The sequence below is a fragment of the Canis lupus genome, chromosome 5 (genome assembly GCF_048164855.1).
Source record: "Canis lupus baileyi chromosome 5, mCanLup2.hap1, whole genome shotgun sequence".
In the NCBI taxonomy this organism is placed as follows: domain Eukaryota; kingdom Metazoa; phylum Chordata; class Mammalia; order Carnivora; family Canidae; genus Canis; species Canis lupus.
Genome location: NC_132842.1, coordinates 80742322 through 80767318, shown reverse-complemented (window position 1 = coordinate 80767318; position 24997 = coordinate 80742322). Strand labels below are relative to the sequence as shown.

Genomic DNA, 24997 nt, shown 5'->3' with positions numbered 1-24997 from the left:
CACCTTTTAAGAAACCGACAAACTGTTTTCCAAAGTGGTTGCACCATCGTTAGTTCCCAGCAGCAGTGAATGAGGGTTCCGGGTTCTCACAGCCTCGCCAGCACTTGGTGTTACCTGCCTTTTTGTTTTTGTTGTTTTTGGTTTTGGGGTTTTGGTTTCTTATTCTAGCCATTCTCCGGGGTGTGAAGTGGTGTTTTGTTGTGGTTTTAATTTCCCTTTCTTTAATGTCGGATGGTATTGAGCATCTTTTCTCATGTCTAGTGGCCATTTGTACATCTTCTTTGGTTTGGTGAAATATCTCTTAAAAACCTTCTGCCCATTTTTAATTGGGAAGTTTTTCTTGTTGTTGGGTTGTGAGAGTCTGAGGGTTTTTTTTTTTTCCCCTATTAAAGCCACATTCCAATAGCTGCTGTGGGGAGAAGAAGAGAGGAGCTTATTTGGTAGGAAAACAGATCTGAGTTTAATCTTGGCTCTGCCACTTTCAGGATCGAGGATTTCAGACAAGCGCCTGCATTCCCTCTGTTTCAATCTCTTCTGTGGCAGCACAGTAATAACGCTCTTGAAGGGCCGTGGAGCACGTCAGCTGCAATAATGCAAACAAAACATCAGCACAACGTAGGGGCTCATCTTCTATTCACTCAAAAGTGTTTACAGACCGCAGCTCTGCTGAGCACAGTGCTGAGGCTGGGTCTAGGGCAGGGGACAAGGCAAACAGACAAGTCCCTGCCTGCATGGAGCTCGCATCCCAGAGAGGGAAACCAACAATAAATGAATTCACAAAATACATGCATAACATAAAGTCAGGGAGGGATAAGTGACAGGCGAGGGGACACAGCATGGCCAGGACTGACCTGGCACCTTCTCAGATTAAGTAGTTATTAGAATACAGATTTGTCTGAATGTATCATCCATGGTCCAACGTAATAGTGATTTCAACAGAATAAATGTTTCTTGTCTCTCACCCATCACCAGGGCGGTTCGATGGCTCCACTCCCTGAGCTCAACCAGGCACCCTGACTCCTTCTACACTGTGGCTCTGCCTTCCCTAGAGCAGAGCCCTCTTCCAAACAATCCACAGTGGCTGATCTCCTCGTCCACACTGCATGATGCCAGAAGGAAGCAAGGAGAAGGGGCATACACTGTCCCTCCAAGAAATGCCTGAAAGTTTCTCGCTCACACACCCTGCCCTGCCATTCCATCGACCAGCTCTTCGTCATATGGCCACACCTACCTTGGACTGGGAAGAGGGAGTAGGAAATAGAATCTTTATTCTGGTGCCCAGCCAGGTGTCCAGCTAAAGGCATTCTATCACCTTGAGTTAAGAGGACAGAAGATATTAGAGGATATCAGACCATCTCTGCCATGGATGGTCAGGGAAGACCCCTCTGAGGAGGAGGCAGTTGAGCGAAAATGCAAGTGAAGTGAGCGAGGGAGCAAGGGAGCCATGCAAGGTTCTGGGGGAAGAGAGTTCCATAGCAGAGCCAACAGTAGTCGCAAGAGTTGGGAACAAGTTTGAGCACTGGAAGGAAACCAAGAAGGCAACAGTGGCTGGAATGGAGGAAGCAAGGAGTAGCTTGGTAGAAACATGAGTGTGAAGAAGTGGTCGGGCCAGATAATGGAGATCATGGTGAGAAGCATGGACTGCACTTCAGGGGAAGGAACCCTCTGGAGAACTGTGAGTCTCCATGACGTGGCATGGTCTGCATGATGTCATTTTACAAGGACCACTAAGGCGAGAGCTTGCACTGGGGTGGAAGGTGAGACGTGGTCTGTGTGGGGAGAGTCTACAGGGCTTGCTGAGATGAGCTGGATGTGGAATATGCGGAAGCAAGAAGAATCAAGGGTAACTCCTATTTTTCCAACTGAGCATTATAGGTCTGGCTGTGACCAACTGTGATGACACTGAGCACTACAGAATCCAAAAGTCAGGGGCACCTGGGTGGCTCAGTGGTTGAGCATCTGTCTTTAGCTCAGGGCGTGATCCTGGAGTCCTGGGATCAAGTTCCACATCGGACTTTCTGCATGGAGCCTGCTTCTGCCTCTGCCTGTGTCTTTGCCTCTCTCTCTGTCTCTCATGAATAAGTAAAATATTAAAAAAAAAAAAAAAAGAATCCAAAAGTCAAACCATGCCACTCTCTCCAAACCTCAAGGCATTCCCATCTGTACCAAGCCCTAGACCATGTGCCAGGCCCTCCCACCAGGTCCTCAAAACCTCCTGGGGGCAGATGCTGCTCCCCCACAGCCCACTGTGGTGGATGACAAGACCAAGCTAGGAGGGTGAAGTGGAACCCAAAGTACCACACCCCGTGAGTGGTGGATCCAGGATTTGGGGCAGACTTACGGTCCCACCTCTGACTTTCTAAGCCAAGATGAGTGGGACCTTATCCCCCGTGAGGCTCAGCAGGTATCGATGGAATCGTGCTCCTCCCTAGGCTGGGTCTGGTTTTCCAACAACCATCCAGCCTCCGCCTCCACACACACGCATGCACTCATGCACACCTGCACACGGACCCACACATACATGCACATGCACAGACATGCCTTCACACGCACATGTGCTGTGTATACATGCACCCACGCACATGGAGACATATACACCTCTGTGTACGTAGGTGTGCACACATGCACACAGAGGCACAGACATGTGCGTGCTGTCGTGCATCCGTGTGATGAACATGCCCGCATGCACACACATCTTCACGTGCACATACACATGCGTGTTTGCACATGCACACAGACACACCTTTGCATGCACACGTGCTGCATACAGACATGTGCACAGGACACATGCACATAGGTACACAGGCACCACACTTTCATGCACATGAATGTTGTTGTGCACACGTATGGGGCATACACAGGCTTGCATACACGCACATGTGCACAAACACACACACACCAACCTCTGGCCCCTTTCCTCTGCTGCTTCTTCATCTTTGACTCTAAGCCCAGCAGGGGGTTCAGCACGCCAGGCTAAAACAGGCCCAACTTCATCACCTTCCAAGGCACATCGGACTCCTCTCTTAGTGGCGCACAGACATCCGGAACTGCTTTTGCACGGCAGGTTTTCTCTGAGCCCTCTGCAGGGGCTGCAGTGTTCCCAAGATCCCTCGGATGGGGTCTTGCGGATCTCTGGGCCCTTCCTAAGGCTCCTTGCATGGCGCCTGGCCATTGGAGATGCGCGGTAAACACAGCGGGGGGCGGGGTGCCAAGGATCTTTCTCAGGCTGCCACCTTCGCCCGGTGGGCCCCTCTGCTGGGTAGCTAACAGTGAGGGCCCTAGAACCACACTGCCTGAGTTCGAGTCCCAGCTTGACCACTTGCTAGCTGTGTACCGTCTGGGCGAGAAGCTGAGTTCCGTAAGCCTCAATTTCTTCCATAGACCACCGAGCATAGACCCCCCAGCACAAGGGATTCTCGAGAGAATTAAGCATTTGGATTAGTGCCCAGCACATAGAATAAGCGCTAGATCATTATTATTGTTATACTGATGAACTCTTTCTGAGGCTGATCCTGACAAAACCTCCCTCCACTCCCGTGCAAGGCAGACAAAATAATTCTTAGTTTATGGCCGTGTCTCCTCTCCCTTATCCATTGTTCTGCTTTAAAGCTTACCATGACCTACTTTGCCTTCCATCCTCAGCGTTAACCTTACTTCTTTCTTTCCACCCTCCAGCCACTCTGGCTTGCCTGCCTGCCTAAATTATATTCCTGCCTCAGGGCCTTTGCGCATCCCTCTAAGTGAGAAACTCTGGGTCCAGGAATAAGGCATCTCGAGTACGAGGGTCAGGATTTGAACCCAGGCCCCCTGGTTACAGAGACTGAACACTAAGCCACTATACCAGCAGCCTTCCTCCTCCCTCCGGCTCTCCCATGGTGCCATGGATCCCACCTCCAGGGCATGTCCTTTGGTTATATAACTATCTGATGAAGGCCTGTTCCCCTGGCCTGAGAGCCAGCTCCATGCAGGCTGGGCTGACGTGCATTTCACCCCTGCGGCCTCCCTGGTGCCCAGCACTTAGCGCTTAGTTCAGATCTGTGAACAATGAACGTCCACCTGCCCTACTACACACGTGCTCCCCAGGGCCAGAGACCGTGTCTTCATCTCCGCACCCCCAGCGTTCAGCCAAGCGGCCAGGCCTGGAGGTCACGACTGTGCTCGGGGGTGAATTGAAACTGTCCAGTTTCCGGCGTGTTCACCGTGTTCACGCTATCTCACTCGCGTGTAAGTAGGGCACCTCTGCCCCCCCAAACACACACACATGTTCATGTCTCCACACCGTGTTCATTTTGTCCCTTCTTTCCTCTTGCTCCTTCGGCTGGAAACTTCTTCACATCTTTCAAGGCCTTGGGTAAAAAAGCCCTCCTCCACCCTCCCCTCCAGGGCAGAGTTTGGGCTCTCTCTCCTCTGCAGGCCCCCAGCACGTTGTGCCTTTTGTTTTGTTTCGTTTTCCTGCTAAACCATGAGCCTCCTGAGGGCAGAGCCTGTCTTATTCCTTTCTAACCCCAACCTGGGGGCCTTTCACCAGGGACTCCCAGAGAAGAGTGATGTGCAAGAGATGCATAGAGATGCATAGATGAACAGTGACTCAGGCTGCCTCCACCCCCACCCCCCACCCCAGGTCCTCCTTGGAGGCAGGCGTGCTTCTCAAGTCCTCACACATAGAGCTGGGGGGGTGCGGGGACCAGCTGTCAGTCCCATTTTCAGGGTGGGGGATGGAGGAGCTGACATTTCTCAGCACCAAAGCCTGCCCTTGTTGGTGGCAACCAGGCAAATTCCAAAAGGTGCAGGGGGCAGGATGGGGGATGGGGACAGGGGGCGTCCTAGGGCAGGGATTTAGAGCAGCCAAGAGGGCAGGAGAAGGGCTCTGGGTCAGTGGGTCGAGGGGAGCCCAGGTGACAGGTCACCTCCTGTCCTCATGGGGGTGCCAAGTCCCACAAAGCTCACCGCGCCAGGTTTATTTACAGGCTCGGGTGGTGAGGCATGAGGGCCTGTGCTACTTTCCAGAATCTGAGCAGCTTCAGGAGAAGCTACTTTTCTGCTGAACGAGGCAGGGCTTGGGGGGATGGGGTGGGCAGGGGCCAGGACATTCGGACACAGGGGTTGGCATCGCCGAGTCGAGCCTCGGCTTCCCTAAAGAACATGAGCCTGGAGACAAACGGAGGGACACGGTAAACCAGGAGCAACAACACAGGAGCAGCTTTGCCTGGGGCCTCCCTTGGCCCTCAGACCCCCCACGACTCCCTGCCACCTTCCATGCCAGGCCTGGAGGCGGCTCCTCCCCAGAGGGGGTGCTGTGCAAGGGCGGGGTGCCGTGCAAGGGCGGGGTGCCGTGCAAGGTGGGAACTGCACACAGACAGGCAGGGGTCTCCGTTGGGGCCCCGGGCCTCCCGCGCTCACTATTTCTCTGCATTCATGTCCTATTGCTCCTGCCCCTGAACCACGGAAGACAAAGTGGCTTTATCAATGCGGAGGTACAATCCTCTGGTCCTGGGGGTCGGAGCTCTGACACGGGTCTACTGGGCTAAATTCCAGGTGTCTGCAGCCCCCAGGGACAATCTGAGCCACAATTTTTATTCCATCTGCAGACCCAATACCCCTTTGCCGTGTCAACTATGGTCCCAGGTTCCAGGGATCAGGATGGGGACATCTTTGGGGGGCCGTCACTCTGCTGACACACCTCTCACCCAGATCCAGCCAGTATTTGGGGGGGCAGCTCCGGTGTGGCAGGCGAGCTTCACACGACGATCTCATTTCTGCCTCCTGACAGCCCTGGGAGGTGAGGACTATCACAGAAGCGACCCTGGGAGACCACCCTAGGAGACAGGGGCCGCCTGTGACTTTCAGGAGCCTGGGGGCACTCCTGCCTTCTTTCATAAAAAAAGGCTTTAAAAGCCTGTTGTATGGCTGCACTGGTATAGACACGAATATAACCAGGGTAGATTATATTCTTTTATTTCTGATTTTAGAAAGAAATTAAAACATTTCAAGAGCTCCTAAAAGTGCCATGGGCTCTCAGCACTGTGCCCAGTGTGCCAGATGGATAAGTGAACCCTGGGGACCGGCAAGGGAATGCCCAGGGTCACATGGCCAGCAGGAGGCAGAGCCAGGGGTCACGCCCAGGGTTCCCCTGACCCCAGGACAATACTCACTTCTCCAATCAGCCCCAGCACTCCATTAGTATCCAAACAACTCTGAGGAATTAGACTCCGAGCCACAGCAGCGCTAAAGATTATTGGGCCAGAGGCTCTCAGATGATGGAGACCCATGTGCCCAGAGAGGGGTTGCAGAGTTCTCAGGGACACACAGCAAGTCAGCGCTGTAGCCAGGATGAGGCCCCGGTCTCCCGGCTGCCCATCAGGGGCTCTTCCCCACATGCCTCTTTCTTCCATGTGCCCACCTCCCTGACCTGAGAAGGGCCCAGGTCCTCCCCTATCCCACACACGCACACACTTACACACACACACCTCTCCCCGTTATCACACACGCAATGTCAGTGTAACTCTTGACCACGGCTGTGTCGACTGTTTTTTATCCCTGAGCTGTTTAGGATCCGCCCAATGTCCTCATTTCACAGATGGAGAAACTGAGTCTGGAACAGGCAGGGCCTGGCCCAAAGCCACTCAGCAGATCCCCGGGAGAGCTAGCACTCCAGCCCAGGCCCCGACCCCAGTCCCGTGCTCTCTGCCCTGCGGCCACCTCGCCCACACGAACTCTCCGCAGCTGGTCACAGAGGCCAGGCTCCAGCCCCAGGGCCCTCCCTTGGCCCTCGCCCAGCCCACAGGAGCAAAAGAAGATCGTGTGACCAGAAGGTCCTGAAAGAGCAGTTGCTAAGTCCTCAGCGTCCAGACTTGGCACAGTGGCTGCCTCCAGCCCAGACCCAGAGCAAGAAAAACCAGTTCCCGGAGGCCGCCCTCTGGCCCAGACTTCACCTCCGCCGCGGTTGGTTGCCCCGGCTCAGGGGGGTGGAGGCCTCGCGCTGCCCCCTCTCCGGATACCTCTGGTCTCCAGTCCACGTCATTTGTCCCTTCTGAGCCTCAGTTTCTCCACCTAGGAGTGGCCATAGTGCCTACTTCTCGGGGTTGCTGTTGTTCGGGATGGGTGCCTGGCACCTGGTGAAAGCAAAATAAATGTTTCGGCTTTCGTTGTGATCGCTAGCGATGGTCAGGGGTGACACAGGGAGGAGCCAGTGCCTAAGCTGGACCCTGAAGGTACCAGGTACCCGTGGGCCGGCGAAGGACGGCGCAGCTCCCTGGTGGAAAGGCGCGGGGGGCAGAAGCCAAGGCCAGAGAAGAAGCAGGGGTGCAGGCCCCGACCGGAGACCCCCTGTGACCCCCCAGCACACAGGGAGTCTCCGATTCCCCACCTGCTGCCTCTGCGTTGGGCGAACGCACTCTCGGGACCACGACGATGCCAGGACTCGTACCCAGAGCAAAGCAACCTGACTTTTGAAGGCAGTGACTGACCACAGGCCTTCCACTCAGCTCTCCTAGGAATGGTTTTTTCTTCTCTTTTGCATTATTTCCAAGTCCTCGCTGACATCGAACTCAACACAACGGACTTGTCCCTGCAGCCCCGAGGACAGCTCCAGGAGAGAACGGATGCGAGCTTGGAGATGCCCCTGCGGCCCTCAGGTCACCCCGCACAGGCCCCTGCTCCGGCCGCGGTCGTGCACCTGGCTCCCACCCCGGCCGCTCACTCCTACCTCCGAGCCTTTGCACAAGCTCTGCTGCCTCCCAGTATGCCTCACTCCAGCAATAGCTCTGTGAAGCCTCCTCCCAGCGGCAGCCCCTCCCCATGGTTCTCGGTCGGAGGATACCAGCTCGTCGCCTCTCAGGATGTCAACCAACGAAAGGCTCAATCTGGGCTGTACTCATTTGCTTTTATCAACGTGGCAGCTTGTCTGTTCCCATGTATCCATTTGTGTCCAACAAATGTTTATGGAGGACCGAGTAGGAGCCAGACACCCCCACCGCCTCCAGACACAAACCTTCTCGTGGGGGGGGGGGGTGTCCTTCGGGACCTCCCTGTCTGTTAGGTCCGGGCGTCACCAGGGGTTGAACAGGGGCCCTGTCTCCATCTCAGGGTGGCTTCCTGGCCAGGCACCTCCCATCCCTACCCGCACTGCTTGGAGATGATGAGGACGCTGGATTTCCCGGGCCATCTGGGGTCCCCTCCTGGGCGGCCACGGGGCTCAGGGGACCACAGTCCCAACTCTGTCAGCTTTGAGCTGAGGGATTTGGGCAGAGTCTCCTCTCCTTTGGGCCTCGGTTTCTCTTTCGTGAACAGCACGAGGGGCCCCTCGCTCTTCGGTTTGCTGCGGGATGAGGGCACAGCCTGCAAGTGTGCATGGCAGGGTGGGGTCCCTGAGCTCACCTCAGTGCCAAAGCCGTGGCACTGACACGTGGCTCCCCTCTGCATGGATTTGGGGGCATCACCTCCCTCGGTGTCACCTCCGGGTAGCACGAGAGGGTGGGACCTCCAGCCTCCGAGGTCCCTCTCCACTCTGGGAAGCTCCGATCACCGACAAAGCCAGCCTGCTGCCTAGAAACCGTGGACTTTGAGGCTCTGCCCCAAGAGGTTTGTGCTTTGTCCGCCCCCCACCCTGCCAGGCTCTCGGGCAGCAGTGAGAGTGAAAACAAAACACCTCCGAAGACGGAGAATAAAATAAGCAGCGTTCACCTGTCGCCGACTAGAGGAATGTGAAGCGAAACCATTCGGCAAGCGGCCCCACCACCTTGCATCTGGGGGCGCAGAGTAGGGCTGGGCCACCGTCTTGTCTTTACATTACAGCACCTGGGAAGTGCGAACGCAGATGGAAAAGCACAGTGCTGCTGGGGGGTGGTGACAAGGGGGGGCATCCCCGGGGCACGTGGGCAAGGAAACACCATGTACGCTCCCCTTTCCCTAAATTGAAACCATCCCCTCTCCTTTCCACCCTCCGTCCTGGGTGACAGCTGATGGGGGACGCCCCACACCTTACAGCATCAAGGGAAGGCCTGTCTTGGCTCCTAGCTCCATCTTTCTGGCTATAAGGCCCAAAACTCATTTGGTCTCTGTGTCATTCCCCCCCAGTTGGAGACAGCTGGTACGTCAACCCCCCCATATGCTTAGAACCACCCCCACACCTAGAACCCCTGATTATGCCCCCCCCAACCCCAGGGCCTTTGCACCTATGGGATACTAGGATCCTCTGTTCCAACTGTCCTTTCCCTACCTTACCTGTCAAATCCCTCAAGACTCAGCTCTGGAAAGCCCTGCTCCCCCAAAGCCTTGGCTCCTTCCTTCTTGTTTCCATAGAATTGCACAATTTGCTCCGATATTATTCTCTGCCACTCGACCAAGGTGAGCTTAAAAGGGCAGACGGGAGGATACACGTCGGGGTGAGGCTGAGCCTGGGGAGGTGAGTCTGTTTAAACTTCAGTCTCCATGTCTGCAAAGTGAGAACAATCCCTAGACCAGTGGACTTTACATTGGCCCAGGGAACAGACACGGACTTCTGGAACCAGCCAACCCTGAAGCCTTTGTGGCTCAACCAAATACCAGTTCACTGTCCCAATCCTAGAGGGGCTGGGGGAGGGGCAGGCTGGGACACGTGGCCTCTGAGGTCACCACTGCAGGGGTAGCAAGGAGGGGGTGCAGCACACTGGTTCTTCCCTGACTCAACCCAGCAGCCACTGGGGTCAGCTCAGCTTGCCCTTCTTAGGCCATGCTCCATTCGATGCCCCCCCACACCCATTGCAGGGGTGTCTGGGAAATGTCATTTCCCTGGGTGCCCAGGAAGATGAACCCAGATTTGGTGGAAACCATAGCCTTGTCTCAGCCACGGGGTTGTATGAAGATTAAATCATGAAGAATATAGACTTCTTTGCCCGGTGGCTGGCACATAGTAGGTGCTCAGTGAAGCTGCTCATTCTCCATTTGTTTCTCCCTCCCCAGAGCCAGGCTTGGGTGCATCCTATGGATGCTTGGTGCAGAGTCTCCAGCCCCTGGCCCTGGCTGCCCTGGGTGCTCTCTCTGCAGCATCACCCCCACCCCCTACCCCCCACCCCAGCTCTCTGCAGCTTGGCTGGGACCACTCTCTCCACCTTCTGCACCTGGGCGGCTGTCTCTTTGCAGAGCATTGATTTGCAATCAGCCCCAGCAGCTCTAATGGGCCAGTGAGGCCCCTGGCTGCGCTGAGTTAGCTCCATTTAGAGGCTCAGGACTGTGGAACACAAACCTGTCCTGCCTCTCAGGGGTCAGCACCAGCTCTCTAGTGTCTGGGAGAGACAGGAGTCAGCTGGGGACTCGGGGCTGCAGCAGCTGGTCTCCCAGACAGGTCTACCGCCCTCCCACAGCCCCTCCCTGCTGGCTCAGGGCACAGCCACACCCTGGGGGCTCCCAGCCCCTCCAGCCCCACTCTCCCCTAGGCCTGCATGAGAGGCGATCTCTGCTTCTCTCCTTCCTGGTGGTCTCTTGAGAAGAACACAGGATGTTGGGGCCCAAAGAAAAGGTTGTCCCCCATGCACTGTAACTCATCTGATTACCACGACAATTTATATAGGAGTAGGTTTTATTGGCCCCATTTTACAAAGGAAGAAATTGAGCTCAGAGGTCACACAGCAGTGCTTTCTAAACTTATCTGGCCAGGAAATCTTTTTTTTTTCCATGGAGTAACCCAAAGCACACATTTCAAAACATACCTTGAGCTGGCATATTTCTTTTTTCTTTTTTTTTTCTTTTTTTTTTTTTTTTTTTTTTTGAGCTGGCTTATTTCTTATCCCCGAAACCAATCCAACACATACTTCCAAAAGCTCAGGATGTGCCTTCCCCTAACTCAGGGATATCCTAACCAGGGCTCCAAGAGCCCAGAGACTTCCAGAATTTGCATACATATACATATATGCATTTATCGAATGAGGGTCTGTAACCCCAGAGGAGTCTCAGAGGGACCTGAGACCCAGAAAGAGTAAATAACTGTTGCCCTGGCTTGAGTCCCTGTGGAGAAGGCCCAATTTTGATCTGGGGTTTTGCAAAAGTGAACAGAATAGCAGAGGCGTAGGAAAGCATGCCATGAGTGGGAGAAATGGCCCGTGTGACAGCAGGGACGAGGGGACAGTAAACGGATGAGCTTGGCTGGAGCAGAACGGGTGTTTGGGAACAGTGACAGACGAGGTTGGACCATCAAAGGGACCTTGGAGAACAGGCTGAGGTGTTTAGAGTTGATAAGGGAGGCCATGGGGAGCCTGCAAGTAGAGAGAGTGGAGGGGAGCCACGGGCTGCTAGGGTGGGGCTCTGGGGACGGCTGCACCCAGAATGCCAGCTGCCCCTGATACGCCGGGCTGGCGACTGTCAGGAATGTCCCAGGAGGAGGAGGAGGGACCAATGACAAGAAAGCATGACAACCTGGCTGAGAGCAAGGCCCTTCCTTAGACATAAGTTACCTGGTTGGAAGCTCAGGTCCATCATTTCCTAGCTGTGTGGCTTTGGGAAAATAGCTGAACCCTTCTGGGCTCCTTCCTTGTACAATGGGGATGACCCACCTGCTCAGGAAGGTGATGGAAATTTGCTTAGACGAGTACCTGCCTCTGAAGCACTTGAGAGCAAGTCACACCTCCAGGCCTCGACCAGGATGGGCTCTCTTCCGATCTATCAATATATTCTATAGACATTTACCAATCCCTGCTAGGCACCTGCACCAGGTGCCCTCCTTGGGCATCCTAACGTGTTTTCAGAAGATAATCCCATGGATGGATGGATGGCATCGCACCTATTTGGGAGAAAAGGAAGCAGAGGCACAGAGATGTTGACAATCAGAAACCATGGCGATGTCTCTTTAAGTTATTACAAGAGTTCCAGCGTCAGAGGGTCAGTGACAAAGCTGGGACCTCTCTCTGACCCCGGGTGGGAGAAGCCATGTTCTCTTGAGGTCATTCAAGGTCATACAGTTGGGATCCGGTTGGCAAGAGGATTCTAGGCTGGGGAGGGGCCCGAGATCCTGCGCGCTAACGAGGGTTTCTGGAAAATGTCTTTGGGGGTAAAACAGACTTAGCCTCAGGCAGGAAACTGGGCCTCGGTGTTCTCACGTCTAGAATGGGTCTTACCCCTGCTGCAGGGCAGGTGCCGAGATGCAAGGAGACGGCGCCTGCAGCCTCAGCAGAGCCCAGGGCCGGACACAGAGTGGGCGCCCCGAGATATTGGCTTAGTGCTCCTACTGTTATTTCTGGCTCTGGGCCTCTGTGAGAGCTCTCTCACTGCTCGCAGGCAGCATATTCCAACCTCAGGATGCTCCCCCCCACCCCCCCGCCTCCACTCCACCCTACCCCTGGAGCAAAAATCAGGATTCACTGTGTCATCTCAAACGGCACCCATGAATCGTTTCACGTTCAATTTCCCCATCAAATTCACAGGCACGTATCACATGCCATTATTTCACTTCCTAATGGTCTATGCAGTGGAATTGTAAGTAGGACATTTCTTCATGCCCTTGGCATTCCCGACTCTTTGAAACTCCCTTTCCTGGTGACTACAGCACTCCTTGTCATCTCCAAAATCCTGGCAGCGCCCGGCCCTGGCCTCTGCTTGTCCCAGGACGTAAGTGAACAACAGCGACAATGTCTCCCTAGAAAGCAGTGTCAGCCTCCCTTGGGTTTCCGTGGAGGCAAAAACTCTGGCAGCCGACAGCAGGGTAGGCTGGGGGGGGGGGGGGCAGAGGCGCAGGGCCAAGGGCAAAGACTTGACCTGAGCCCCACCTGCGTACTACTTGCAAGCTGTGGGACCTGGGCCAAGATCATCACCTCACCTCTTGGGAGCCCCGGTGCCCCCACCTACAAAATAACGGTGACAACGCGGCCCACGCAGCATGGTCCAATCAGAAGTGCCGCTCACAGGCTGTGTCCGCCACGGCTCTTTGGAGGTCATGTGAGTAGAAGGCTTGACGGGACGTGCTGGAAGGGTCAGCAGGCGGCGTTCACCATGGCGGGTCCAGCGGGGTCCCTGTTTGGCCTCACCTTTGCCGGCTCGGATTCCTACTGTGCCCGCATCCCTAGACGGAGCTCAACACCAGAGCCCAGCAGCATAGTCTATATTTTATTGCCTGCTAAGGCGCGGCGCTGCCCGCAGCAGAGTGGTGCAGGGTCGAAAGGCCCTTGCAATACTAAGCATCTGGTTCCCAAGTGGCAGACAGGACAGGAGGGTCCTGGAGGAATGGCAGCCAGGCTGGTAGGGTTGGGGAAGTGGCTAGAATGGGAAGATTTCAGCATTTAGCAACCCATGTGGAGGTGGCGGTGCACGCCGGCTGGGAGCGCGAGCCTGGGGATCCTGCATCTAAGGAAGCCCATCCGGAGGTCAAGGAGAGCTTGTGGAGGACAGACCCCTGAGTAAGGGGGGGTCCACCAATACACCGCCAGATACTTCCCGTACTCCCTCGGGTTGAGCAGGAATTTGTCCTTGGCTTGAGGACAAGCCTCCTCCTGCCGAGGCCGACCCAGATGCCCTGTGCTCTGGTCCCAGCTACGCAGACTTTCCCTCACTAGGCCTGGCCTCCTCATCGAGCAGACCAGGATCCTCTTATCGCTGTGTGCGCATGTGTATGCACGTATGTGCCCACGGGTGTGTGCGTGCACATGTACGCGTGTAAAAGGGCATAGTCCTCTCCGTCTCCCTCCTTGTGAAATGCAGACAGTTGAGCAGGCCGGCGGAGGGACCAGCACCACTGAATTGGAGGTAACACTGGCAGACGGGCATGTTTATTTGCATGGCAGGCGGTTAGCTCTATGTCATCCACCCCGAGCCCACCCGAGACGCCTCTGCTTGTCCCACCAGCGCGGAGAGGCCAGATTGGCGGCGCGCACGCGCACGCACAGCAGCCGGATACAGACTTCCAATTATCTTTTAATTTCGCTCCCGTCTTCATCTGCTCATTTCACTTTTTCCAAACAGACGGGGGTGAGGGGTGTTGGGGGGACGCCGTAATTTACGGAGCTTCAAGCAGCTGGTGGAGTGTGGTGCTCACCTGCAGGATGCCCCGAGACCTCGAGATAGAGCCGAGAGCTCACTCCCAGCCGCCCTGCATTGCCACCGCTTAGAGGCCCCCACGTCCCGGCTCTTTGTCTTCAGGTCTTCTGACTCCGGAGAGGCTATATCCTCTTGTTTTCTGTGTGGTGGACGCGGGCAGCAGCAACCGGCTGAGCTAACGGTGAACTCCCAGGATTAGCTTGGTCCCCGCAGGCGGCAAATGACTCACCCAGGAGCGCACCTTTCATATGCAAATGAGCTAACCCAAAGCAGAGCCACAACCACCTGCTTTATCAGACTCTCTCGAGGCACCTGTACACCAGGGCCCACAGTCCCCTGGGAATTACTCCAGGACCAGGGATGAGACAAATGAAAGACAGCCCTGGGGCCCCCTGAAATTATTCAGAGTAGCCGATCCTAAATCTCTTCACCTTGTCTTGCCCACTCCTTCCCATGAAAACCACAGTAATGTTCCCATTCTGTCCTCTTGCCCTGTCTGCCTCCTTCCTGACCCCAGTGCCTTCCCGCGAGGCCCTGCGTGGCCCTGCGTGGTGTGGCGTGGGGGACCCTCCTGGGAATTGTGAGTACCAACTCTCTCTTCTCTGGCAGGTGTCTCCCGGAAGGCAGGCTGCACCCTGGGGAAGCCCCATCGCCTGCAGGCCCGGCTCGCCGTGCTCCCCATGCTCGCCGTGCTCGCCGTGCTCGGCATGTGTTACTTCGGCCCTCCAACAGGGAAGGTCTCGGGAAATGCCAGCCCAAGAGTCAAACCAGTGCCACCTGACACAGCGCCCACCCCCTCCCTCCACACACAGCTTGCATCTGCCCCACGCCCCAATCTGGAGATGTCCAGGCCCCGTCATGGTGGCCACACCCCTGTGTACTCAGACCTGCTATTTCTCTCCCCTTGGTCTTCCCTGTTCTGGCCACATCCACGCTCTGCGCTGTCCCGGTGCCTCCTCCCACGGAAACCCTCACCAACGAGCATCACCACCCCCAACCATCCTCCTGCTCAGCATCGGCTCCCCGAGCTCGCAGCCCGCAGGGGTGCCCTGTGTAACCCGTGTCATCCTACCAGCAAGGGGCCTGTCCATGCTGAGCCTCTGCTGAATATTTGTTCAATCACTCCATCTGCACCCCCCTCCTTCCTTTATCAATACTCGATGCTCAACACCTGTTTCTGGAATACTCCTTTGACCTCTCTTCTGATGCCCCTGGCTCTGGCCTCCCTGGCCGTGGTACTTTGTCAATGAGCACCCGTTGACAAGTCATCTCATTAACTTTTCCTCCGTGATACAGTGTGGCTTGTCATATTTCAGGGCCCTGTGCCATCTTATGAGTCAGGATATAAGGCCCCTCAGGGCTGGGACTGTGTTTTCTGCTCCCAGGGGCCCTTCCTCCACTCCCCTGCCACCCCAGGGGACCCGTTTGGCCACACCCAGTGCCCAGGATCAAGTTTCCAAACGGAAAGAGTGATTGTCTGACTCAAAAGGTTTAAGCTGGAGTCACAGAGAGAGTGCTCCCCGCGCAGTGGAGTCTTTATTGGATGGGAAGCAGCATGCTGAAGGGGCCGACCCCCTGCTCACTTGGTGGCATCTGGAGAGGACAAGGCCAGGTCACAGCGTTGTCACCCAAGGTGCATCCCAGAAGTCTGTCCCTCTCCAAGGGTATGGGAGTCCCAAAACTGCCCCTACCGCTGAAATGGTAGCTTGGCCAGTGGAGGGGAGGGGGCAAATCCTGGATTCACCACTGGACAAATCATTTGTATGACCCTTTATACCCTTCCCACCTGGTCCTCCCATTCCCAGAGGAAGAAGAATGATCCACGCAGCCAGAGACCTGTTTATACATCAAGACTCTTCCACTCACAGTCTACGTGACGTTGGCAGACGCCTGTGAGCCCATGTCCTCACCTGGAGGATGAGGGCAATGATAGTATCTGCCTCCCCCCCCATTGCCAGGAAGATGAAATGATCTTACATATGCAAAGTAACCCCACTCCCCATTTCTGGTCACTGGCCCTGATGAAACAAAGTGCTCACCCACCCACCTGCACCCCCGGTGATAAAAGGAATTCTCAGCAGCCAAGTAGCAAAGTGGGCTTACTTTTCATTCCTAGACTCAGGGAAGTGAGGTGGTTGTCAGACAGATTTCCTGGGAGACACCCCAAAACTATGAAATCAGAAAGCCCGGGAGCAGAGCATGGAGATGTGCATTCCTGACAAGCACCCCAGGGGCTCGCATGCCCATTATATTCCGTCTGAATCACTATTTTGACCATAAGGAAAAGGAAAGGGGGGGGGACCCCACTTCCAGTCGCCTGCAGAACAGGATGCGGAGGGCTGACTCCCCGGGAAAACCATACCTGGTGAGTGAAGTCTGTAAAACCCTGGACTCTGGACTCTGGAAACAGGGATGCGAGTCCCCATTTGCAAGCCAAGGGACGTGAGCTTGGAGCTGCCATAAAACGGGGGTGACAACTGCATCTCTCCCCAACGGGACGGTAGGCATCCGATGAGACTCATCCAGAGTGCCCACCTCCATTCTACCCGCGAAAAGGCACGGTGCACGCTGGCAGTTGTCCCAACTGTGCTCGGCCCAGCAGATCAGATTGCACTTTGACCCCCGGCCTGTGTGACAAAGGCTGAAGGAGGCACGCCAGAGAGAACAAGAGACCCAGAGAAGGGGAAGCCAGCTCTGGAAGGATCGAGGCGCTGGGGAAGAAGGCTTGGGAAGCACAGCCTCGGACCCGACTCTGAAGAGCCAGAGGAATGAGGACCAGCGGGCACCAGGGAGGTCGGCCTGGGTCAGCGCTCAGATGAGCTCAAAGGGTAAGCTGAGGGTGGACGTGGAGGCTCTGAACACCGGTGTGGACAGTCAGGAGTTTCTCTGCAAGTCAAGGTTTTGAGGTCAAATTCCTCCCAGATATGTGTCCTTCGGCCCACAGAGTGGTGGGTTGTTGTTGTTGTTGTTGTTGTTGTTGTTGTTGTTTTTCCTCCTTTTTTAAATTAGATACCAGCATTTAGACTCCAAGAGTGATCTGGGTACGACCTAGACTTTAAGGGTCTCCAACACAGGGGGGATGAGGCCCTGTGGGGCACGTCAGCCACTCTATGTGCTGGCCTCATAGGCAGCACGAGTCTGAGAGCCCTGCCCTGGCCTCTGGGTGCCTGGAGAGGACCTTGTTCTGGAGAGGTGCAGAATTAGAGCTGTGCTCCAGGTCCAGCTGGTGACCATTAATATGAGTGATAATGACCCCAAGAAGGAGGAGAAAGAGGAGAGGAAGAGGATTGGCTGATGTTTCCTGAGCTTTCACGAGGTGGAGGCAGTCTAGATCTGGAACCCACAGCCCTGGTGAGATGGGGGCGAGTGACTCTCCCTTGGCCTCTCACCAGAGGACGTTGTCTGTCTTCGAGGGCAAGGAGGTGCCACACGTCTAGCCCTGATCTGGGCACTAATGCCCGGTGCTTTCCCCATCTGCTCTCAGGAGGGCCAGAGGGAGGGCAGAGGCACTCACAGGCAGGCCAGGTGGCTTGGCTGCGGTCCCGGGCTCAGCCTTCCCTGCTGCTAATCTCGGACCTCCCCACCGGGACAAGCAGACCCCATCAGGAAGGAAACAGACGGGGAGGATCTCATGCCACACCTGCCACGGCTCCACCTGTCTCGCAGCTCACCACACCCAACACTCGGAGCCCAGAGGATTTGCAAAAGAGAAAATAAAACACACACACATGTAATAACCAACCCCGTGCATTTCCTGGCATCGGGTGACTATTTGGTCAAGAGCTTCCTCCCTCTTTGTGTACCTGCTGGACACTCCTAACATCCTCCAGCTGCTGCCGGCTAGGAGGCCGATCACAAGCTCAGCCCTGGGGCACAACCCCCACTCCCACCCCCCAGGAAAAGCATCGAAGCATCCGAGGAGGCCAGCGCCGAGATCTGTTGGCCCTGAGCCCGGTGGCCACCCGCTGCCAGCTCAAAGTCACCTTTGCTCCACCACCCACCGGCCACTGGCTGACCAGAGCCAGCCCAGAACCCCCTCCAGCTCGGCTCGGCAGGAACCAGGAACCGGGCCCTATTGGGCAATCATTAATAGGATTCTTGACATTCTTCAGCCCCGGGTCTGCTTTGGGAAGCATGCTCCCCGGAAGAGGAGGAGCGGAGGCCCAGGACTGGCATTTGGACATGCAGCTGGCAGGCAAGGTGGTGCTGTCCGCCGCTGCCCTGCTCCTGCTGACCATAGCCTACAGGCTGTACAAGTCGAGGCCTGCCCAGGCCCCGCCGCGGGGCAGGAACACCAAGGCCGAGGCCAAGGAGGAGGCCGAGGGCTCCGGGCAGCCTGCGGCCCAGGGAGCTGCTCCCGGGGCACCGCACGGTGCGCTGAGACGCCGGAGGGGAAGCGAGGGAGCCAGAGCAGCGCAGGGCCAAGGCTGGGAGAAGCAGGGGGACTCCCGAGTCCCGGCAGCAGGACCTTCTCCCGAAGACTCAGAGGCCCAAGAGGTTCGGGAGCCCGAGAAGGACGGCGCTGGTGAGGAAGGGGGTGGGCAGCGCCCGGACTCTGGGCTGGCACCTCCTCGCTGCAGTGGCCCGGAGGTCGGAACAGCTGCTGGCGGTAAGCCCGAGCCACCCCGGCACCCCCATTTGGGCCGCGGATCCCAAAGCTCCCCCGCAGCAGACAGCAGCGGTGCGGGTGGCGAGCCTGCCCCTTGGCAGGACGGCGGCCCCCCCAGGCAACTGGGACCCGGGCAGCAGGACCCCACCCCCGCCAACTGGGCGGCCCACGTGGAAGGCAAGACTGACATGAGCAAGAGTTGGATCTTCACCCACAGGGAAGAGGCCGGGGCCCTCCGGGCCGCCGGGGACCTGGGCCTGACCCTGCATCAGCGCGAGGGGGCCACCAGCGCCTCCTACACCTACTGGTCAGTGGCCCGGGTGCGTGTGGAGGAGGAGGTGGAGGGGATCGGGCCCAGGCTGAAGGGCAAGGTATACGATTACTATGTGGAATCCACCTCCCGCGCCAGCTCCAAGGGCAGGCTGGCCCCCAGATCGGTTGCCGGGGCTGAGGCCCCACCCCCTGTGCCCCTGCCAGGCCCCTCGGGGACAGGGGCGGTGTCAGGAGGCCACGCCGATGACCGGGAAGGTGGAGCCCACACACCCACCGCCCCCCAGCCTGGGCCGTCACCCTCCACGCAAGGCTTCAGCAGGAAGGACAGCCTGCTCCAGATCACGGAGAACCCGGAGCTCCAGCTGCGGCTCGATGGCTTTGGGGCCACCAGGCCGTCCTGCCCAGATGGGAGCAACTGGCCCGGCTGCCCCCTGCCCCCCGCGTCTCTCGGGGCCGGCTCGGCCGGAAGCAGCGGGGAGCCCTGCGTGCAGCTCGTGGCGGGGACCAATTTCTTCCATCTGCCGCTGGCCCCTGGCTCGGCTCCGGATGTGCACCTGGATCTGGGCAACTGCTACCAGGTACTGACCTTGGCCAAGAGGCAGAAGCTGGAGGCGCTGAAGGAGGCGGCCTACAAGGTGATGAGCGACAACTATCTCCAGGTCCTGCGCAGCCCGGACATCTACGGCTGCCTGAGCGGGACGGAGCGGGAGCTGATCCTCCGGCGGCGGCTGCGGGGCCACAGGCACCTGGTGGTGGCCGATGTGTGCCCCCCGGGGGACTCGGGCCGTCTCTGCTGCTACGATGAGGAGCGGGACGTCTGGCGCCCACTGGCCTGCCTGCCCCCCGAGGCTGTGTCCCGGGGCTGTGCCCTCTGCAGTCTCTTCAACTATCTCTTCGTGGTGTCCGGCTGCCAGGGGTCTGGGCCCCAGCCCTCCAACCGCGTCTTCTGCTACAACCCGCTGACGGGGATCTGGAGCGAGGTGTGCCCGCTGAACCAGGCCCGGCCGCACTGCCGGCTGGTGGCCCTGGACGGCCGCCTGTACGCCATCGGGGGCGAGTGTCTGAACACGGTGGAATGCTACGACCCCCGCCAGGATCGCTGGACCTTCGTCCCACCGCTCCCCAACGACACCTTCGCGCTGGCGCACACGGCCACAGCCTGCGCCGGCGACATCTTCGTCACGGGCGGGACCCTGCGCTACCTGCTGCTGCGCTTCTCGGCCCGGGAGCAGCGCTGGCAGGCCGGCCCCACGGGCGGCGGCAAGGACCGCACGGCCGAGATGGTGGCGGTCAACGGCTTTCTCTACCGTTTTGACCTCAACCGCAGCCTGGGCATCAGCGTGTACCGCTGCAGCGCCAGCGCCCGCCTCTGGTACGAGTGCGCCACGTACCGGACGCCCTACCCCGACGCCTTCCAGTGCGCGGTGGTGGGCGACCTCGTGTACTGTGTGGGGCGCCAGCGCACGCTCTGTTTCCTGGCCGACCACATCTCGCCCAGGTTCCTGCCCAAGGAGCTGCAGAGCTTCCCCTCCCCGCGGGGCACCCTCCTGCCCGCCGTCCTGACCCTGCCCGGCCCCGACGTGCCGCAGACCAGGGTCTAGCCACCCCCCTGCCGCACCTCTGCTGCCAAACCGGGAAGCGGAAAGCACCCCCGACCTGCCGCTCCGTGGGCCATTTCTAGGAGAGCAGGCCGCTCAGGCGTTTGGCCAGCAAGGGGTGGATTCTAATCCTACATGCTCCGCTGGCCGGGGCCCTCGGATGCGGCTTTGCTGTCGGTGGGATGCAGAGGTGCAGCATGAAAATGGAACCAGGGCCTGGTGCCCTGAGGCTGAGGGCAGCCACGTGTGCAGGGATGAGTCCCCCCTTGCTTCAAATCTAAATTGTTGGGGGAAGGGCTGTCAGAACCTCGCCAAAGTTCAGGGGTGCAGCCCAATCCCAACCACAGTTCCTAGTGCCAGGTGATCCTCAATAACCTCCTCGAGCCAACCCTGCTGGAGGTGGGCCAGCTCCCTATATACCACTACGGTGCCTTCCTAAACACTGGCCACTGAGCCCCTAACTCCAGAGTTCCAGAAACACCTGGGACACACAGGGAGGTGGTTCTGGGTTGTGCCAAGAGCCCTGGGGAGCCCCGGAGGGGGCCCGGCCAGAGGAGAGATGGTTGGAGAAGTAGAACAGCTGCAGTGGGAGCTGCCCATGGGACCCTTGCCTGCAGAGTAAATTGACCCTTACCCATTTGACTTTCTCTTATTACCTGGAATTCTAGTCTACTAGGAGGAGACGCCTCCAATTAGCAGCCATTTGAAAACATACATCTTGGGACACCTGGGTGGATCCCAGGGTCCCGGGATCGAGTCCTGCATCAGGCTCCCTGCATGGAGCCTGCTTCTCCCTCTGCCTGTGTCTCTGCCTCTCTCTCTGTCTCTCATGAATAGATAGATAAAATCCTTCCAAAAAAAAAAAGAAAGAAAGAAAGAAAAGAAAAGAAAAGAAAAGAAAAGAAAAGAAAAAGAAAAAGATGCATCTTGTAGTGGTCCATGAAGAACCCAAGGGATTCCACATCTGAGGTCTCCGGAGAGGGAGGAGGAGATGTGATCTGAGGGCACCACCCGCCCCCCCCCGTCCTCCTCTGAGCTCCCCTGCTTGGACGCAGTGATAAGTGACCACAGACTCCCGCCCCAGATCTCAGAGCCTGCACGAAACAGCTGTCCAAACAACACAGCCCTCACCTCGGGGAGCAGGGGCAGCCACCACCAGGCACCCGTCCCGGGCTGGTGAGAGATGATGGCATAATTTCTCCTCCCTGCCTGTGCCACGTGGTCACCTCGTCTGCCTGGTTGGACAGGAGAGCAGGGAAGGGCAGGTCCATGCGGGAGCTGAGGACCTAGAATAGTCCAGTTGCCCATTCTTCCTGGAGGGAAGGGAGAGAGACTGGTCAGATCTACTGCCACAGCCCCGTCTCCTCGCTGAGGACGACGCACACACAGATAGAAGGGCAGCGATGCTCCTGGGGCCAGCAGGAAGCCAGGGCAGCTGGGACCCCTCCTAAAGTGACAAACAGCCTGGAGGAAAATGGTAGAGATGGGGGTGCAGCAGGGCAGGCCTGGCAAGTGGGGAGCTGAGGATGCTTTGGATGTCAGCGTTCCTACCTTGAAAATGGGAAGGACGATTGGCGGCCTTCTCTGCTAGAGAAATGAGAACGCCCAGAATAAATCCTTCCCAAATTCCCCTGGGGGTCTGGACAGGCGCTCTCGTTCACTGCAGCTGCCAGGGCTGAGCCAGGGTCTTCCTGGAAAGTGTACTATTAGAGCAAGGAATACCGGGGAGGTTGGCGTGGAGACGAGAACTGTTATTGGACCACTCAAGGCCACTGTCCCCATTCTAGGGCCTAGAAGGTGAGGCTGCCTACTTTACTTCTAAATTGGAGCCTGGTGACCCCACAGCCCCTGCCAAGGCCATGCTCAAGCTCAGAGCCAACACTCAGGCAAGAGCCTCCAAGGGACCCTTGGCGGGGAAGCGAGGTAACTCAATGACAGGACTGAGAGGCGGCGTTGGCATCATGATGCTAGGCTGGGGGTTGTTTGGGAGGTGAACCCCAAGTGGGAGCTGGGGGCAGATGGAGCCAGATCCAGCCCCCAAGGGCAGGCCTCCAGCGAGGAGCCAGGCAATGGACTAGACTGCAACCAAGCAGGGAGACCATGAGGGCGGAGGGGGTGCTCCAAGCCCAGGGTGAACTAGGGATCACCCCAGAAAACTTTTCAGAGCCCCCCTGCCTGGGCCATGGTCCTGTGGTCGGGAACAGGGAAACAGCGGAATTCGTTCCAGACCCAGTGATGGTGGATATGGTCTTCAGGATGAAGGGAGGGTTGAGATGGAAAGTACGGGCACATCTCATCCACCTCCCTGTGGTCCTGGGCAGACATCACTAATCGATCACCTTATCTTTTCATGTTGAGCCTCAGAACCGGTCTGACCCAGGTGAGAGCTGGTGCGTTTCTCATCACCGGCCTGGGTGTCCAGAGCTAGCATCAGGGCCATCATGGTAGATAGAGCAAGGTAGTTCGGGGGGCCTGCAAAGACCACCTGGGCCGACAGTCAGGATTCACTCGTGGAACATTTAGGCCAGGCACTGTTCCAGGTGCTGGGTATGCGGAAGGTCCCTGCCCTAACAGGGCCCACGTCCTGGTGGAGGAAAATAGGTAATTTTTATAAACAAATGCCTAAACAAATGAATGGAACCTATGCTGCACACACGCTAGGAAGGCAGGGGAGGCAGGGAGGTAGCATAATGCCATCAAGGGCAGGGCTGCCTCCGAGGAGCTCCACCTCTGCGTGAAGAGGACAGGAAGCCAGCTATCCTGCTCTAGCCATTCCCGCAAGGGAGAGAATCCCGTTCTGCCAAAGATTAGGAAGGAGGCTCCTCGCAGGGAGGTAAGCCACCTTCGCAGGAGAGAAGCAGAGAGCACGCGTTTAAGGGGAGAGTCCAGATCACACGCCACCGCCACCCCTGAGTGTGTCCGGGTGTCAGCCTGCCTGTGGTCCTCCACGGGGTCAGAGTCTAGGATCGGCACTCGGCCTCGTGTGATAGCCCTGTCTGGCCACCTCAAGCCCTCAGCCTCCCGGGGGGCCTTGTCCCTTGGCTTCTCCTTGGGTCATCCGTCCTGCTTCCCCATGAAGTGTTTGTTCTTTATAATACAACAACAAAAAAAACCCCAACCCTTCAGTTTGGGTTGCTTTCCACATTAGGCCAACCACGACATTGTAGGAAAGAAATTTGGAAAATACAGAAGTACAAAAAAAAAAAAAAAATCTCCCTAGTTTCACCACCCAGAGACAACCCCCTCTGCAGTGTGTGCCCCTCCAGCCTGGGCATCCTTTTCTGTGGCTTGATTTTTGCCTACGTGTGATTATGCCCAAGTTACAATTCAGCTGCTTCCTTTTTTTCACTCAGCTTTTTAGTATATGCATTTCCCGTGTTGCTACAAACCCTCGGTAAACATCATTTCAATAGGAGCAGGATGCTCCATCGAGTGGCTGTACCACGGTTTATTTAAACACTCTCTCCTGTCGGGCCTGTGGATTTTTTTTCCCCCTGTTGGTTTCTTTTTCCATCATAAATAAATCGTCCTTTGTTTTCCTGTTCCTCTCTGTCTGGGGCCTCCATCAATATTTACAAGAGAAGCCCAGTCTAGGGCTGGTCTGGAATACAGGGCTGCGGAAGCGAGCTTAGAAGCCACAGCATCTGCCCAGGGCTGGGCCCGGCCGCACTCCGAATGTGGGGCATGGGGCTGCTCTTGGCAATGCCCTGCCAGGAAGGAAGGCTGCCTGAAGGGGCCGTCCCTGGTGCCCCACGGCTTGCTGGAGCCAGAATATAGGATAGGGACCATGTTTCTAGAGCCCTTGCTCAGTATATGCCAAAAACTGGACTAGATGAGAATTTTCTACACATCACTTCGCTGACCCTGATGACAACCCCATTGTACAGGAGACAAAATTGAGGCTCGTGGAGTTCAAGGAGACTCACCTTCATGGCAAAGATCCAAGACCCTCAGTTTCCTTCAAAACACTCTTGAACCTGACCTGCCCACTCATGCATTCCATTCCCCTCTCTTGAAGCCCAGGGGCCAAGGGCTCGGTGGGCATCAGCCATCCCCTGGGCCTCTCCCGACCCCTCCCCAACTCATACTGATCACGGATGCTCCATCCTTTACCTTTGAACTCTAAGAAAATATTCCTCTTTTTTTTTTTTTTTTTTTTTTAGGATTTATGTATTTCTTTTAGAAGGCAGGGAGGGGCAGGGGGAGAGGGAGAGAGAGTCTCAAGCAGACTCCACGCTAAGCATGGAACCCAACACAGAGTTTGATCTCACGACCCTGAGAGATCAGACCTGCGCTGAAATCAAGGCTCGGATGCTTAGCCAACTGAGCCATCCAGGTGCCCCTCAAAGAAAATATCCTTAAACTCTCCGATCCTCAATGTCTGCATCTGCAAAATAGGTTTGCCCCCACCAGCCTCAAGACGACGCTGTGTGAACTCACAAGCGAATGTGCATGAAGCACCCCGCTCAGGGACTGCTCCAGGGTGGTCTCAGAAGTACCACCGGCTTCTGCAGGGGCC

The 24997-nt window shown here is 56.9% G+C and overlaps 1 protein-coding gene and 1 long non-coding RNA gene across 4 annotated transcripts; one reads left to right on the top strand and one right to left on the bottom strand.

The window, feature by feature from the left end:
* Positions 1–5934: 5934 nt before the first annotated feature.
* On the bottom strand, positions 5935–9392 carry LOC140634330 (uncharacterized). Of its 3 annotated transcripts, XR_012031853.1 has the most exons (4): positions 9223–9392; positions 8683–8796; positions 8377–8544; positions 5935–7112 (listed from the first exon to the last, which is right to left on the bottom strand). It is a non-coding gene; the product is annotated as an uncharacterized lncRNA (long non-coding RNA). The 3 variants fall into 3 exon arrangements; XR_012031852.1 differs by lacking the exon at positions 8377–8544; XR_012031851.1 differs by lacking the exons at positions 8377–8544; positions 8683–8796; positions 9223–9392 and adding an exon at positions 7367–8370.
* A 7587-nt stretch (positions 9393–16979) lies between these two features.
* On the top strand, positions 16980–24022 carry KLHDC7A (kelch domain containing 7A). Its single transcript, XM_072828104.1, has one exon. It carries the CDS (start codon positions 18133–18135, stop codon positions 20479–20481), a length of 2349 nt encoding a protein of 782 aa, XP_072684205.1. The 5' UTR covers positions 16980–18132; the 3' UTR covers positions 20482–24022.
* The last annotated feature ends 975 nt before the right edge of the window (positions 24023–24997 follow it).

Bases quoted from the DNA above. Each gene is read 5' to 3' on its own strand.
- KLHDC7A (XM_072828104.1), top strand. From the start codon at position 18,133: ATGCTCCCCGGAAGAGGAGGAGCGGAGGCCCAGGACTGGCATTTGGAC.